General features: G+C 46.3%; 1 protein-coding gene across 1 annotated transcript; it reads right to left on the reverse strand.

The window, feature by feature from the left end:
* Positions 1-8,468: 8,468 nt before the first annotated feature.
* Positions 8,469-9,179, reverse strand: LOC147992301 (uncharacterized). The gene has a single exon (XM_087540154.1). It carries the CDS (start codon positions 9,177-9,179, stop codon positions 8,469-8,471), a length of 711 nt encoding a protein of 236 aa, XP_087396280.1.
* Positions 9,180-18,301: the final 9,122 nt, after the last annotated feature.

The raw sequence follows: 18,301 nt of genomic DNA on the forward strand, positions 1-18,301 counted from the left end.
AGCCAATCTTCGCTTAATCCGTAGTCCCTGTTTCGAGTTGCAAATATTAGCAACAAAACCAGTATCAAATACCCAGGTGCTACTGCGAGCATTAGTAAGGTACACATCAATAACATGTATATCACATATACCTTTGTTCACCTTGCCATCCTTCTTATCCGCCAAATACTTGGGGCAGTTCCGCTTCCAGTGACCAGTCTGCTTGCAGTAGAAGCACTCAGTTTCAGGCTTAGGTCCAGGTTTGGGTTTCTTCTCTTGAGTAGCAACTTGCTTGTTGTTCTTTTTGAAGTTCCCCTTCTTCTTCCCTTTGCCCTTTTTCTTGAAACTAATGGTCTTGTTGACCATCAACACTTGATGCTCCTTCTTGATTTCTACCTCCGCAGCTTTCAGCATTGCGAAGAGCTCGGGAATAGTCTTATTCATCCCTTGCATATTATAGTTCATCACGAAGCTCTTGTAGCTTGGTGGCAGTGATTGGAGAATTCTGTCAATGACGCAATCATCTGGAAGATTAACTCCCAATTGAATCAAGTGATTATTATACCCAGACATTTTGAGTATATGCTCACTGACAGAACTGTTCTCCTCCATCTTGCAGCTATAGAACTTATTGGAGACTTCATATCTCTCAATCCGGGCATTTGCTTGAAATATTAACTTCAACTCCTGGAACATCTCATATGCTCCATGACGTTCAAAACATCGTTGAAGTCCCGATTCTAAGCCGTAAAGCATGGCACACTGAACTATCGAGTAGTCATCAGCTTTGCTCTGCCAGACGTTCATAACATCTGGTGTTGCTCCAGCAGCAGGCCTGGCACCCAGCGGTGCTTCCAGGACGTAATTCTTCTGTGCAGCAATGAGGATAATCCTCAAGTTACGGACCCAGTCCGTGTAATTGCTACCATCATCTTTCAACTTTGCTTTCTCAAGGAACGCATTAAAATTCAACGGAACAACAGCACGGGCCATCTATCTACAATCAAACATAAACAAGCAAGATACTATCAGGTACTAAGTTTCATGATAAATTTAGGTTCAATTAATCATATTACATAAAGAACTCCCACTTAGATAGACATCCCTCTAATCCTCTAAGTGATTACGTGATCCAAATCAACTAAACCATGTCCGATCATCACGTGAGATGGAGTAGTTTCATTGGTGAACATCACTATGTTGATCATATCTACTATATGATTCACGCTCGACCTTTCGGTCTCCGTGTTCCGAGGCCATATCTGTATATGCTTGGCTCGTCAAGTATAACCTGAGTATTCCGCGTGTGCAACTGTTTTGCACCCGTTGTATTTGAACGTAGAGCCTATCACACCCGATCATCATGTGGTGTCTCAGCACGAAGAACTTTCGCAACGGTGCATACTCAGGGAGAACACTTCTTGATAATTAGTGAGAGATCATATTATAATGCTACCGTTAATCAAAGCAAGATAAGATGCATAAAAGATAAACATCACATGCAATCAATATAAGTGATATGATATGGCCATCATCATCTTGTGCTTGTGATCTCCATCTTCGAAGCACCGTCCTGATCACCATCGTCACCGGCGCGACACCTTGATCTCCATCGTAGCATCGTTGTTGTCTCGCCAATCTTATGCTTCCACGACTATCGCTACCGCTTAGTGATAAAGTAAAGCATTACAGCGCGATTGCATTGCATACAATAAAGCGACAACCATATGGCTCCTGCCAGTTGCCGATAACTCGGTTACAAAACATGATCATCTCATACAATAAAATTTAGCATCATGTCTTGACCATATCACATCACAACATGCCCTGCAAAAACAAGTTAGACGTCCTCTACTTTGTTGTTGCAAGTTTTACGTGGCTGCTACGGGCTTAAGCAAGAACCAATCTTACCTACGCATCAAAACCACAACGATAGTTTGTCAAGTTGGTGCTGTTTTAACCTTCGCAAGGACCGGGCGTAGCCACACTCGGTTCAACTAAAGTTGGAGAAACTGTCACCCGCTAGCCACCTTTGTGCAAAGCACGTCGGGAGAACCGGTCTCGCGTAAGCGTACGCGTAATGTCGGTTCGGGCCGCTTCGTTCAACAATACCGCCGAACCAAAGTATGACATGCTGGTAAGCAGTATGACTTATATCGCCCACAACTCACTTGTGTTCTACTCGTGCATATAACATCAACACATAAAACCTAGGCTCGGATGCCACTGTTGGGGAACGTAGTAATTTCAAAAAAATTCCTACGCACACGCAAGATCATGGTGATGCATAGCAACGAGAGAGGAGAGTGTGATCTACGTACCCTTGTAGACCGACAGCGAAAGCGTTAGCACAACGCGGTTGATGTAGTCGTACGTCTTCACGGCCCGACCGATCAAGCACCAAAACTACGGCACCTCCGAGTTCTAGCACACGTTCAGCTCGATGACGATCCCTGGACTCCGATCCAGCAAAGTGTCGGGGAAGAGTTCCATCAGCACGACGGCGTGGTGACGATCTTGATGTACTACTGTCGCAGGGCTTCGCCTAAGCACCGCTACAATATTATCGAGGATTATGGTGGAAGGGGGCACCGCACACGGCTAAGAATATGATCACGTGGATCAACTTGTGTGTCTAGGGGTGCCCCCTTCCCCCGTATATAAAGGAGCAGGGGAAGGTGCGGCCGGCCAGGAGGAGGGCGCGCCAGGAGGAGTCCTACTCCCACCGGGAGTAGGATTCCCCCCCTTTCCTAGTTGGAATAGGATTCGGGAGGGAAAGAGAGGAGAGAGAGAAGGAAGGGGGGGCGCCGCCCCCCTCTCCTTGTCCTATTCGGACTAGGGGGGAGGAGCGCGCGGCCCAGCCCTGGCCACCTCTCCTCTCTTCCACTAAAGCCCACTAAGGCCCATATACCTCCCGGGGGGGTCCGGTAACCTCCCGGTACTCCGGTAAAATCCCGATTTCACCCGGAACACTTCCGATATCCAAATATAGGCTTACAATATATCAATCTTTATGTCTCGACCATTTCGAGACTCCTCGTCATGTCGGTGATCACATCCGGGACTCCGAACAAACTTCGGTACATCAAAATGCATAAACTCATAATATAACTGTCATCAAAACCTTAAGCGTGCGGACCCTACGGGTTCGAGAACAATGTAGACATGACCGAGACACGTCTCCGGTCAATAACCAATAGTGGAACCTGGATGCTCATATTGGCTCCCACATATTCTACGAAGATCTTTATCGGTCAGACCGCATAACAACATACGTTGTTCCCTTTGTCATCCGTATGTTACTTGCCCGAGATTCGATCGTCGGTATCTCAATACCTAGTTCAATCTCGTTACCAGCAAGTCTCTTTACTCGTTTCGTAGTACATCATCTTGCAACTAACTCATTAGTTGTAATGCTTGCAAGGCTTATGTGATGTGCATTACCGAGAGGACCCAGAGATACCTCTCCGACAATCGGAGTGACAAATTCTAATCTCGAAATACACCAACCCAACATGTACCTTTGGAGACACCTGTAGAGCTCCTTTATAATCACCCAGTTACGTTGCGACATTTGGTAGCACACAAAGTGTTCCTCCGGCAAACGGGAGTTGCATAATCTCATAGTCATAGGAACATGTATAAGTCATGAAGAAAGCAATAGCAACACATTAAACGATCGGGTGCTAAGCTAATGGAATGGGTCATGTCAATCACATCATTCTCCTAATGATGTGATCCCATTAATCAAATGACAACACATGTCTATGGTTAGGAAACATAACCATCTTCGATTAACGAGCTAGTCAAGTAGAGGCATACTAGTGATGTTTGGTTTGTCTATGTATTCACACAAGTATTATGTTTCCGGATAATACAATTCTAGCATGAATAATAAACATTTATCATGATATAAGGAAATAAAATAATAACATTATTATTGCCTTTAGGGCATATTTCCTTCAAGCAAACTTCTCTTTCATGTCTCTGACAAAACACCACATAGTTGCAGTCGCGCTGAACTTGAAAGTTTATACATCAACACCACACAACTACTACAATGTGCAAAAATGTTTACGGATTTTTGGCTCAACGTAAATTTTAAAAGATGATACAACTTATTCTAAATTTAAAAATTGAAAAACTTATGTTTCATTAAAAAATCAAAAACATTTTATACAACGAGTGACACTTGCTTATAGTTGACCTATAAATATCCACCGGCCCCTAGTTGCTCGTTTGTTGTACCCGAGATGACGTTACATCAAGCCCATTTCTTGTTTGTTTCACCCATCCGTTATTATCTACTACCCCTATAAAAAGAAGAAAGGGCGGAGAACAAAACAATCAGACCTATCCAGCAACAAGATCTAATGGCTCTTAATCCTCCGGTGTTTAACGCAAACAAACCACGAGCCAAATCCATCGATCGCTAATCTGCCTGCCATTTAGGAAAAAAAACCGCTGCCCGCACACGACAACACGACCTCTCCCCTCCTCCCTGCACGACCTCTCTCGCCCCCTCCTCCCCGCACGTCTCTCGCCCCCTCCTCGACCTCTCTCGACCCCTCCTCCTCCCGCGCCGTTCGCCGCCCCGCCGTTCCTCCCGCAGCCTCGCGCCACCGTTAGCCGCAGGAGCCGCCCCGCCGCGCCCGGAGCCGCCTCCCACAGCCGCGGCCGTCGCCCCGGGATCCGCCCCGCCGGCCCTTTGCCGCGCCTCCTGCAGCCGCGCCCATCGCCGTGGGTCTCCACGCTCGTCGCCCCACCCCGCCGGCCCTTCGCCATGGGTCGCCGCCGTCGGAGCCGTCCTCTTTTGCTTCCCGACGGCCTAATGCAAGTAAGTTTCTTTTACACTTTCAACCAAAGGGATTGATCAACTAGGTGGTAACAGATGCGCAATATATCCTAAATATTTGGACAGACTGATTAGTTAGATTAGTTTCATCAGCGAAATTATGTGAATGCTACTGTTGGCATAAACCTGTCTATACAGCCTATAGGGAATCGCAGACTTTGTGTGCATTTACGAATTTCCCGGAGAGCCGCCATGGGCGCTCTGGTTGACACCACCTTCTTCACATCTTCTCTGGCGAGGAAAACGTTGCACACACGGCTTGAGGAATGAGGACCCTCCCTCTCCTTCAGAGGAATGTTTAATTGCAAGTAGTAAATCTTTCTTCCCGCCCATATCTTGACAGATTTGGCCACCAAATTATTCATCTCGAATACTTGAAACTGCAAGCATCAGACCAAGCTAAGCATCATATTCAAAGAATATGCATCTTTACTACATGATTCGGTTTCTTTAATTTCCTATTGCTGAACTGTGCAGCGGTTTTTGTTCATGCATTTGGGTTCTATAGTCCTACATTAGGGTTCTGCTTAGGGGATTTTGTTCATGCATGACTCACTGTACAATAGGAATTGTTGAGAATTCATAAACAATAAAAGTTTTCTGCTTGCGTGACAATTACTCAAATATCAGACTTTTTATGTTTAATTATTTAATTGATCAACAACCTACATGTAGTACTTTCTGGAGCAGCCTCCCCTTATACAATTATGACCTTCTATTCATCGATGATAGACTATGTTCTAGAGCAGCCGGTATGAGCTTCATGTATTCTGCTGATTCATAAGAGGTTCACTTGGTGCAGATGATGAGGCTCTTGGAATGGTTCCTGTAGCACGGGAATTTTGATGCCATGGAGTTAATATATAATCTGAAATATAATATAAGAAGAAGGAAATGCATTTTGTTAAGTTTCCTCCACATTGCAGTAAGGGTTAATCCATCCACCCTCTCTTCTCACCACGCACACCCTGGATTGGATCCATGTGGTAGCTGGTGATTCCAGGCTTCTGTGTGTGTATTTGGTGACAGGCTCATGTGTGTGTATTTGGTGACATCTTGTTACACTATAGGACGAAAAAAATTAGTTTCAGGAGAATTGGGTTCCAGACTTTCAGTAGTACCAAAGTGCAATTCGGTGGAACCGTGAAAGGTCCTGTAGCTTGGATGCGCAGGGGAGGCTGAAGATTACAATCATTTTAATTTCTTGATAATTTAGTTGACGTGGATTGTAATTTATATGACCGGAGTAGATTCGAATTTGCATGGTGTGGATCCCAAAACTGGTTCCTTATACTGAACATTCATTTGTGATGGAATTTCTGTACAACTACTGAATTTACCTTGTGCTAAAGAAGAGCTCAGGGAGCAGGATAAGGAGAAAAGAGCTAGAAAGAAAAATACATGTGAGATTCAATAAAATAATGATTTCTAACCGGTAGTTTTTTCACATTGCCATATATAGGACCAGTATAGTTTGCTTTTAATTAACGACCTTCACAGATTGAGGCAACCGCAGACCCTGTAGAAGCTGCTTGAGAAGAACTTCAAGGACCTTCTTAAGGACATCCAATGCCTGAAATGGTCTCTTCTGGTTACCATGGTTGTCACTTGAATTATAGCTTTGATCCCTTTTATATTATCCATGCTATACAATTAACTTCAAAATTGTTCAGCTCATGTTAATGTTTACTACAAGATTGTTCCTTGCAACGACGGACGAGCTATCATGTAGTATAATCCTACTTTGGGTGTTGGATATAGGATAGAGGTATGGGGTTCTATGTAGGTTGTTCATCATGAGTTTCTTTCACCATTTTATTGTCCCGGTATTGCAGAGTCAATAGGATTACGTATCCTTGTATATGATTCTCTGCTTAGTTGCACCTTTTGCCAACAGTAGAAAAACTCAACCATCTTTTTAAGAAGCAATTTGAAGGATGTCGATCTTGCAATATATTTATTCATATATTGTAGTGTTTTCTATCAAGATGATAGACACACTATATTATAATATGTACCATGCTGATAAAGAAATCAAATTATTATTTTTGTGTATATTGCACAGACGACATATTATGTGGTTGAAGAATATACATGCATAGGTAAATGATGCATAGTTTGATCATTTTGTGCATTTGCCACTTTTTAGCTTATTATGATTATTGCATCATCTGGTTACAATATTGGCGCTTTTTGTTAGTAGTATAGTATGTGTCATATTTCCTCCATTGTACACATTTAGTGTAGTATTGTTACTTCATGATGGTTTGTTTTGATATTTTCGTTCTGCATGTGTTTTCATTTGATCTCTTGACATCTATTAAAATTCAGATGTTTTTCTGACAATTATAGCATCTTTATGATGCCACAGGTGAGTGACACGTCAAGTCCCCTGAGGAGCACCAGTCTCAGAACATAATTATCTCTTCAAGGTAAAAATATTGAGCAAATAATGAAGCGAAGGAAGGTTGTTGTTCCTGTCTTCTGCTACTGCCAGCCTCAACACCAGCCCTTCTACGCCTACTTCAAAGGCCCCCACCAACAGCAAAAATGCTATCTTATTTGATCCGTGTGAAATTGAGAGGGTGATAGGCTAGAACTTAAGAAAGTTGCAAACGCATGTGCTACTGCTACGCAATTACAGATGTATTCTTCACTATTGTGTATTCTAAGACCGGTAGGTAATACCCTTCCATTCAATGGAGAATTGGATCAGGGGCAATTGCCCGGTTGGTTTACAAATAATCCTTTTGCAACTTGCCAGAGCAGCCAACTAGCTTAAACTTGTGCTTGTTGAAGGCAGAATTTCAGCCTACCTATATTTATGGATAATGCATATGCATCCTTAATGGGGTACACGTGCACATGCACGTGCTGTGATTACTAGTACTAGTAAAACTTCCATTGTCTTTCCGAGCGGACGTGGGCGGTTGCCACATAGTCGCATGGAGACGGCCGGCGTCCCTTCTGCAGTCACGTCGCTTTGCTGTTTGCCGAAGCGGTGCGTCTCTCCCATACGCATGCATGCATCCATTGCCTAGCGGCTGGACAGACACACGCTTAGAGCATCTCTAGCCGTTGACCCCACAGGAGGAGCTACAAATCGTTCTCTGAGACGCACCGGCGCTAAACCGCGCATTGGGGGTGTGATGTCCCTAGTCGCGGCGCCCACATTCTTTTAAAAAAGTCAATTTCGGCGCAAACACGGCTCAAATTTAACGCAAACATCGGCGAGTTTGTTTAAATTTAAACATATTTTACAAAAAAAACTAGCACGAGCTGCCCCCGCCGTCTCCATCGCCGCTCCTCGCCGTCTACCTCGCCGCTCGCCGCCCGCCTTTGCAGTTCTACATGCCGAGGAGGCGGTAGAACCGCGTGTAGTCGCCGCCGCCGTCGTCGTCTCCGCCGCCGCCGTCCCTGCTGCATCCCTCCCCCGGTTGGCGCGGCGGGTTGGACGGTCCGGGGGCGTCGTCGTCGTCGTCGCTGTCGAGGACCACGATGCCGTGCTTGTCCTCGCGCCCACGCTTGCGGGCGGCGATCTCCTCCAGGGCCCGGCGCTGTCGGACCATCTCGTCGCGGAGGTAGTCATCCCGCGCCCACTGCAGGGCGTCCTCGTCGGAGAAGCCGCGCCAGGCTATCTCCTCGTACTCCGCGGGGAGGCCGGGCTCCGGCTTGGGCTCGACGAGGACGAAGCGGCCAGTGGAGGGGCGGAGTCGCTGATGCGGACGCCGGAGATGCAGGTGCGCGCGCTGACAGGCGTGTCCTGGGGCTCCGGCTTGACGGGGCGGAGGCAGGGAGAGCCCGACGAGCGGCCGAACGAGGAGGAGGACGCCCCGGGCCGCTCCATGCGCCTCGGCGTCCAGGAGCTTCTACGGCGGCGTGAGAAGGACGGGGGAGCGGGGTACTCGAGGCGCGGCGTGTTGCCGCCCTCGATGTACTCGAGGACGGCCTCCAACGTGCGGCCGGGCACGCCCCACCACCGGCGCCGGTCCTCGGAGTTGAGCCTGCCGGAGGGCACAACGCCGTTGGTGGCCTCGAGCTGCTCGACGTGACGGCGGCGGAAATAGGGCTCCCAGAGCGGGCTGTCGGGGACGTATCGTGGCCCCTCCCTCGCCGCCCGCGACAGGGACGCGCGGATACGTGCGATATCCGCACGCCGTGCCGCCCCGGTGGGTGGTGGTGGCACCGGCACGCCGACGACGCTGATCCTCCAAGCCCCGGGCACCCGCATGTCCGGCGGGACCGGGTACTCGGCCTCGAAAAGGAGGCGAGTCTCGTCCTCGTGAAGATGGCGGCGCCCGAAGCCATTCGCCGCCGCGCCGTCGCCTGGAAAGCGCTCGGCCATTCTTCTGAACTGGAGACGATGGGAGGAGGAAGGGGGGAGAAATGGGCGCGTCGACGGTGGAGTATCTGTGCGTGCCTCCGGCGCGCTGGTGGTCGGCTTATATAGGTAGAAGCGCCGCGTGGTAGGCTTGGCCGGCGCGTTACGCATGGCTTGATGGCGTGGCGGCCGAGGGGACGCGCGTCGTCCGGCCTTCACTGCGCCGCCCGTGAGGCATCAATGGAGGCTAACCGGCGCGGCAGCGCGTGCAACACGCAGCTTTGGCATTGATTCGCCGCGGGAAACGAGGCGATGAGGACGACGAAGCGGCGAGAAGGGAGTCGAGTCGCTGACGTGGCTGGTCCGCGGCTCTTCGCGCCAAAAACGATTCGCCCGATGCCCTCGAGCAACCCCCAGCGCGTCGGGTTCGGGTTGGGTCCGCCGGCATCAATTTTGGCTCGATCCGACGAAAACTGGGTCCTTGGAAATACGACTGGACCGATTTTTTGACGTCGACGACCGAAAAATCTTTTGGGGGACCTTCTTGTGGGCGTGGCTCCATATGCTCTCAACACGCACGTGCACTAGTAAAACTGCTGCCGATCCATGCACTGGAGTTTGATTGGCTAAACTAACCAGCCAATCCATAGACTAACACTAACACACGTACATGCTCTAGTCATGTGACTTTGCCACACGTACACACATACACTCTAATTTGTGAAGATTAACAGAGGGAGAAAAGAGGGGATTAAAACCCAGATTTTAATCTATTATTTCTAGCAACCATCAGACTAGAACTCTTAATTAAAATCTCACTATAATTTACATTGGCCACATAAAATATTCTTACACCAATTACATTCAGATTGGAAGTATAAGACCATCTGATCTCAATATACTCACTCCCCACAACCCACACACACGCGCTTGCTAGGTGAAACTTCTCGATATTTGTACAAGATGAACCAAATGTCGTGCACAATGATGGTGGTTGTTGTGTAGTTGGTGCACTTCATCGTGATATAAAATTATCTATTGCATAGCTAGGAACCACATGTAGTATCCTTATGGTTAGGTGCTACTTAGTTACAAAAAAGTAGGGGGTCAAATTTTTTTGCGCACACGCAAAAGCATTGCGTGCCGATATATTAGACAGAAGGGGAATGTACATAGGTACAGATTGTGGCAGTAGATCACGACCAAGAATACAACCGCTGGGGAGATGGTGATGATCGGGCAGCCAACAACTCCAGCCCAGGACGACTAAGATTTCGAGCTAACTATCTCCAGATTACGTCCAACTCCTTAGCTCTTGCCATCCTCCATAGTTGGCCCTCATTTGCAATTTTGACGCCGAGCTACTGCTCGGTGCACATCTCCGCTCCGAAGAGTCTAGCATTGCCCTCAAGCCATAACATCCAAAGCACAAGAAGCACCAAGCTGTCGTGGCCTTGGTGTGTCTACGTGGGGCAATGCAACGCATGTGGTGGTCCACCGATCGGTGACGTGAGCACCACATCCGGGGGAGATACGTCAAGTCGTAGCGCGCAAGGGTGGAGGTCTAGATAGTCCTCGAGTATTGGCACCCGGTGGCGATGTTTGCAAAGGCCTCCGGTGGCGATGAGCAGAGTGTGTAGGCTCCATGGTTAGCGAGGCCATGTCATTGCCGCCAGTCGGCTGTCGAGAGGCGGTCTTGGACCACTAACCACGCGCTCAATTTCAATGTGGTAGTATGATTACTGATTTCAGTTAGTGTTTAGTGGTCCTCGAGTATTGGGATAATGTGATTTATTTGTGTGCACCCCAAAAAAGGTGGGAGCGACCTTTGCAAGGGATAGTCCTTAATTAGTGATTTCAATAGAATGACGACGATTTGAGCGAGCGAGGAGGTAGTGAGCGTGGTGCAACCCATCTAGTAGTACATTAGTAGCCATTGGGCTGCCCCACTTCCAAATTCAAACCGATCTGGCAGGCTAAGACCCCCCCCCCCCCCCCCCCCCAAGATAAAGATGTTCATGTGGCAAGCTGCTATTAGGGGTTGGTTTTGTGCGGCTGATCAAATTTGTAAACGGAATGGGTCTGGTTCTGATCGGTGCGCCCTTTGTGCATCTTTTGAGAATTTTGATCACATTTTCTTTGGGTGTGTTCTTGCCAAGTTGGCCTAGTGCTATATTCGTTCATGGTTGGGTGTTTCTTGGCCCCAACTCCTTTGCCGAACTCCGTTCTATGTCGTATGCGTTGCAGGGCCAGACCAAGAGGTTGTTCTGGTTTGGGTTCTCAATGATTTGCTGGTCCTTGTGGACCACTAGGAACAAATTTACTATCGAACAAATCTTTCCTAACAGATCGATTGATTGTTTGTTTAAAATGTGTATCTTCTTGCAGCTGTGGAAATTATTGACTAAAGAGATTGATCGGGACGCAACGGAGGTGCTTAATTCCATGGACCGGGCTTCTGCTTTCTTGTTGACTCAACAAGATCCTGCCACCCAAGCTTAATCATCATTGCGTATCTGACGCGGTTGCTGTAGGTTGTTGGCTTGCGCGCTTTTTTCTTTCTTATTGTTGTTGCTGGGCTGTGTGTCGTGAACTTCATCGGGCCGGTGTGCCTTCTTGTTTGCTTATGTGTTTGTTGGCCCAGGTGGGCGGTACTTTGTTATGTTGTTGTCATGTGTGTGAACTCTGCCTGAAGGTTTTATCTATACAATCGGACATATGCCATTTCTTTAAAAAAATCGTATGCACGGCTAGCTGGGCACAGTTATGTCCCGCTCGCTGCAAGACATAACTGTGCCCAGTTAGCCGTGCATACGAGGGATGACCCAGTACCTTTCATCAGGTTGATGTCATGATGACATCATGCATGTTTCTTTAATATTTTAAAATATTTAATTAAACGTACCCGATTAAATTTAAAAAATACATATATTTTAAAACTTAAATTTGATTAAAATAGTAAACATGTGGTTGTGAAAAATGTTAGCGCAGTGTACAAAAGTTGTTGTCGTCATTCAAAAAATATGTTTGTGTCGTTAAGAAAAAATTATTTGTAACACGAAAATGTTCATGTGTTTCAAGAAAATGTACGTGGCATTATTAAAAATGTTAATGATGTATTCCTGATGTATACGATAAATATAAAACAAGTATGAAAGAAGTAGACGTTAGACATATATAAAAAAATGTTAATCATGTATTTAAGAAATGTTAAATATGTATAGAAAAAGGTTTCTGATGTATACGAAAAATGTAAAATATATACATGAAAATATAAACATCAAAACATATATTTGAAAAAAATTGTTAATTATGTATTTCAAAATGTGAAAGATGCATAAACAATGTTGCTGATGTACACGGAAACTGTACAACATGTATGAAAGAAAGTAGACATTAAAAAAATGTTAATCATGTATTTCATAAAAATTAAGCGTGTATAAAAAATGTCCCTAATGCATACCAAAAATATACATTGTGCATGCGAAAATGTAGACACGTGCTGCAAAAAGAACATAATAAAAACCTGAAAGAAAAAAAGGAAAGGAGTCGGGCTACGGGTGCGCAGCCGGCTCCCATTTGATCGCCGACCAAATGGTGACACTTTCATTAAAAAATTGTGACACTCCCATTTTGTCGTCACGTCCACATTGTTGACTTGCCATAAAAAAATGCAATAGCCCACACTTCTCCACGGCTTCTTATTCCGGCTGAATTGACACAAATGACCTGAAGGCGTAACATATTCACAAAACGAACTGTTTATAAAACTATTTCACCTAGCTAATTCTTTTGTGTAGCGCCCGACGGCTAGGCGCTATGGCATAGCGCCGTTCTAAAATGCGCTACACTCCGTGCAACGTGGTGTGGCACAGCCAGGTATACAAAGTGACCTTGTATACAAAAACAGAAGGAGTATAACATGTTTGGGATATTTCAATATGAAGTACTTACAAAAATGAGTGAACAGTCACGTTAAAACATGTTTTATATACATCCGATTTTGAAAAAAGCTAGAACATCTTATATTTGTGAATCGAGAGAGTATTATATAAATAGATAAATTTATCTATAAACTTGGTCAAACTTTGCGACTTTTGACTTCCATGAAAATCATTGTGCACTATATTATATGGGAGAAAGGGAGTATTGAATTAATTTGGTGCAGCTTAAATACTTCAATATTGAAGCCCACAGAAATAGGATATTAGGTTTCATCCCAACAACATATAATTTAGACTTCAGCTCAAAGCCTAATGTAACTCATCTCTACTCCCCATAAATGCTACTTCCTCCGTCCCAAAATATAAGAGCATTTTTGGTACCACACTAGTGTAAAAAAACGATCTTATATTATGGTGAAAGTGCTAGTGATCGACTAGAGGGGGGTGAATAGGCGATTTTTGTGAAAGTCTTCAAAACATGGAAGTTTTGAAGACAAACGATAGAAATAAACCTATTATCATGCAGCGAAAGGTAGACTACACTAAGCAAGCCATAGTCAAGTATTCAATGAAGTAAAAGCACAACGACTAATAGCAGCTAGGCAGTATTGATCAGGTAGGAATATAGTGTGAAGCCAATCAGAACAAGCGGTCACTCAGTGAAGACAAAAGATAATGCAATCATACAATGACTTCACTAGAGCCAACAGTAAGTAAAGGAATGGGAAGGATGAAACCAGTGACTCGTTGAAGACAATGATTTGTTGTACCAGTTCCAGTTGCTGTGACAACTGTACGTCTGGTTAGGGAGGCTGAGATTCAACTCAGAAGGCTGTGTCTTCACCTTATTCCCCTTGAGCTAAGGACACCCAGTCCTCGCCCAATCACTTTGGTAAGTCTTGAAGGTAGACTTCCAAACCTTCACAGACTTCGCTCACCGGCGATCCACAATGACTCTTGGATGCTCAGAATGTGACGCCTAACCGGCTGGAGGATTCACAGTCCTCAAGTGTAATAAGTCTTCAGATCACACAGACAGGAAGACTTAAGTGATGCCTAACACTCTTTGGCTTTGGGTGTTTAGGGCTTTATCCTCGCAAGGAATTCTCTCTCAAAGGCTTCGAGGTGGGTTGCTCTCAAACGACAAAAGTCGTACACTAACTCTGAGCAGCCAACCGTTTATGGTTGTAGGGGGTGGGCTATTTATAGCCACTAGGCAACCCGACCTAATTTGTCAAAAATGACCCTGGGTCACTAAGGAACTGACACGTGTTCCAACGGTCAGATTTCAAACACACACGGCAACTTTACTTGGGCTACAAGCAAAGCTGACTTATCCAGCTCTGGATAAGATTTGCTCTCATTGTCTTCGCTCGAAGACATAGGATTTTTGGTTAAGCATCACTTCAGTCATTCTGACTGGTTCACTTGGACCCCACTTAACAGTACGGTGGTTCCTATGACTCAACAAAGAAGAAAAAGAACGACGAAACAACTAAGTCTTCGCGCTCCATAGTCTTCACTCGATGTCTTCTCTTGTCATAGTCTTCAATGTGACTGTCTTCACATACCACTTTTGACTTCAATGTCTTCATACATTTTTAGGGGTCATCTCTGGTAGGAAAACCGAATCAATGAGGGACTTCTACCTGTGTTATCCTGCAATTCTCACAAACACATTAGTCCCTCAACCAGGTTTGTCGTCAATACTCCAAAACCAACTAGGGGTGGCACTAGATGCACTTACAATCTCCCCCTTTTTGGTGATTGATGACAAACTGGTTGAAGTTTTCAACGGGAAATAAAATATGTGAAATTGTAAAGGATAGGGTATTGTCTTCATAAGTTGTAAAGGCTCCCCCTGAAGATGTGCATATAAGCAATTTGCTCTTGGAACGCAAAAGCACATGGCAGGTTGTACTTGTGGAGATCCTCTTCAACCTATGATGACAATTCATCATGCATGATATGATGTAACGAAGATAATGACATGCATAATGGAAAATGGACGTCTGCAAAATGATCTAAGTGCGGAAGTTATCATCGCACATGCGGAATTTATCATCGCATCACAGAATAGCAAATAAGTAGCAGACGACCATCGAGTTTAAGTGTTACAACTCAAAGAACCAAATGTATCAAAAACGAGAGTTGTAAGCACTTGGCAAAAGTAGCAAAAAGTAAAGCCCTAACCACCCATATGGACCCGCTTGAAGACTATCAACTCATATGATTCTCCCCCTTTTGTCAGTAAGGACCAAAAAGGTTTGAAGACATAGAGCGCCTACTCGTTCCCATGAGGTGCAGGTGAGGCAGCAGGGTCGTTGTTGAGGTTCGGTGGTGCAGAAGAACTTGGTGCAGTGTCGACACGCGCTGTAGTTGGAGGAGGTGAAGTTGCATCATCTTGGTTATCGATGACTCTGGCATTCACTGTCGCAGCTGAGGACGAGTAGTCAGAGTCTTCAAGTGAGGGAGTCCGACGCAAGTGAGCATTTCTGGGAGGAGTTGAGTCAAACTTGAACCGTTCGGTGAAGCCATCGTCTTGCAGATCAGCTTCAGCACTAAGTAAGGTCAAACTCTTCCACGACCTCCGACAGGTTTCATGAGTGACAAAGGAATTCTTGGTGGCAAGATTGCGAATGCGGTTGACATCCACCAAGAGACTTTGCATCTGACGCTTAAGCCAGTCGTGATGTTTGTCCTGTTTCCGATGCAGCGCGACGAGAAGCTCTCGGTCATTTAGGACACGAGATCGCCTTCGAGGCCTTTGCGCAATGGTGCTACCAATGGCGTCAGTTTGAGCGCCAGGGGCACGTGTATTACCAGCAAGAGGATAAACACGAGAAACTGTTGGAACTCCTTCAATAGGCTGGGTGAAGCTTTGGTGATCAACATTGTGATGATAAATGGGATCCTTAGCCAGCTCTGGGTAAATAGCTTCAACTGACAGATCAAACTCTGGCAATAATATGAGATGATTGCGCGCAGACGGCTGATAGTTGAAGGCGGAGTGACGCTTGATAAGACGCATGACCCGTGGAGCATAGAATTTCAACCCAAAAATGTTGGAGCCGGATGCAGCCAACTGCCTGATGAAGAAGTCTTGAGCATTGAAGCTGATGCCATTAAAGATATAGAAAACCAAAGTCTTCATTGCTCCTTCAAGCTTCGCTGCAGATGAATGTCCTTTGACAGGCCATAGAGTCTTCCTGATGATATGGTAAATGGTGCGAGGCAGGTACTCTAGGTCTTCAACAAAGAACTCAGATAGGTATTCAGCGTCGTGAGGCAGAGGCTTCATCATGCTCAGCATTTGACTCATGTTGGGTTCTGGCTCCTGAAAGATGCTTTCCAAGGCATTTTGGTGTTGTTGACAACCTAGTTCATAGTATTCATCGGGAGTGGGCAGGCCTGTGAGCTCAATGATATCAAGAGCTTTAGGTTCATGATGGACATTGCATGTTATCCACTCAAGGACCCAAGTCCTTGGATCCCTGTTGTAGCCTCGAATGTGAAGAGTTGCATAGAACTGTAGCAGAAGCTCTTCATTTCGGTGTTCCTTATCTGTGACAAACTGCAATAGTCCAGCATCTCTGAAGCAATCCAATACTTCTTCAAGGCAGGGCAGGCCAACTATAGCTTCAGAGTCGAGGCGCATATGTGGAAATATGCGCTCTTGATTGTATAAGACGCAGGAATAGTAGTTGTACTGCTGATAGCTCCAGAACCGATCTGATGAAATGCGAGGTCTGGTATAAGGGTTCTTGGAGCTGTTGAAGAAGGTGTTATGTGCCACGAAGCCATTCACATTGAAGACCCCAGGTGAAGTGGCAGTGCCTGGGAATCGTGGAAGTCTTGGCTTGGGCTTTTGGACTTGAGGTCTGTGCTTGACATGATACTCAAATTGTGGACCCGCAGCAGGTGGAGGAACCAGAACGGACCAGCGGACCATAACAGGCTGACCACGATGAAATGCCAGCTCAATGGTATGAGGTCTTGGAGGGGGAACAGGAGCATTGGCATTGTCTTCATGGGCTTCAGGGGCCACATTGGTTTCAGGTGCTTGTACCTCAGGTGCTTCAGCATTGACTTCGGGTGCTGCAGTGGCTTCAGATGCTTGGACTTCTGGCACAGCAGTAGCTTCAGGCACCGTATTAGCTTCAGCCATGACGACGTCATTGGCTTCAGCGGTGATGTTGGTGGCCGCCTTAGGGTTGTTAACCTCCACTTCAGAAGCTGGAGGGTCGGACACGTTCTCCTCGAGAACAACATCTTGATGGGACGGGGGTGTAGCAACTCTTTCAACTCTTGGTGCTTCTTCTTCATCGACTGATGCAACCGGAATATCTTCAGCCATTTTGGCTTCGGACTCAGACACGTGCATAGTGGGAGTGACTTGGGGCTTTGGTCCTTTGCGAAGCTTGCGTAATGCTGGCGACACTTGTGGAGATGGAGTGCGCTGGGCCTCAAAGTCATCATCATCTTGCACTGGTGGGGTAGCTTGCGATTGGGGAGAGTTTGGAGTGTCTTGTCGTTGTGGGTGATCAGCCCACGATGCATCCTGAGCAGTTGGCGTCAGAGGACGACCAATACTGATGAGTTCCCTGTGCGTGAGCACAGGCGATGATATCAATTGGTGCTCGATCTGAGGAAGGACTTCATCATCTTCAACATTGTCGTCAGGACCAATGTCTTCAGCTGCGGTGGGGTCAACAGCTGGATTGTCTTCAACTTCAGGAGCCTCTAGAGAAGCAGGCTCATGAATTACCACTTGACATTCTTGATTTTCAGACGTAGGACGAGCCACTGAGATTGGCTCGACCTCAAGGGGCTCTGTGGGAGCAGCCCGATCTCTCTTCTTGGTTTTGTGTTTCTTAGTTGGAGGAGCATCATCAGTGGTGCCCTTGGTTTTGCGCTTTCTGGCTTCAGCTTCAGCAGCCCTTGTTTTCTTCAGTTCTGAAGCCACTGTGGGGACCTTAGGCTTCGAGCCTGTCATACTGGCTGGGAAGACAATTGGATGTACTTCCTGCCTTGGTGCTTCGGGTTCTGCCACATCTGGCTTCTTCTTCTTCTTGGCTGCCATTCTGGGGTCGATTCCTGGTCGCCCCAAGGCCTTGCGCTTTTCAGCCTCATTGTATCCTTGGACACATTTAGCAGCAAGATCCTTCATGCGCTCATGAGAACCTTTGGCTTCTTCGCGTT

This window comes from Triticum urartu, chromosome 1A, assembly GCF_056163025.1.
Source record: "Triticum urartu cultivar PI428250 chromosome 1A, HENAU_Tu73, whole genome shotgun sequence".
Lineage (NCBI taxonomy): Eukaryota > Viridiplantae > Streptophyta > Magnoliopsida > Poales > Poaceae > Triticum > Triticum urartu.

What these genes read in the sequence shown, in the direction of transcription:
- LOC147992301 (XM_087540154.1), bottom strand. Translation starts at nt 9,179, where the DNA reads ATGGCCGAGCGCTTTCCAGGCGACGGCGCGGCGGCGAATGGCTTCGGG.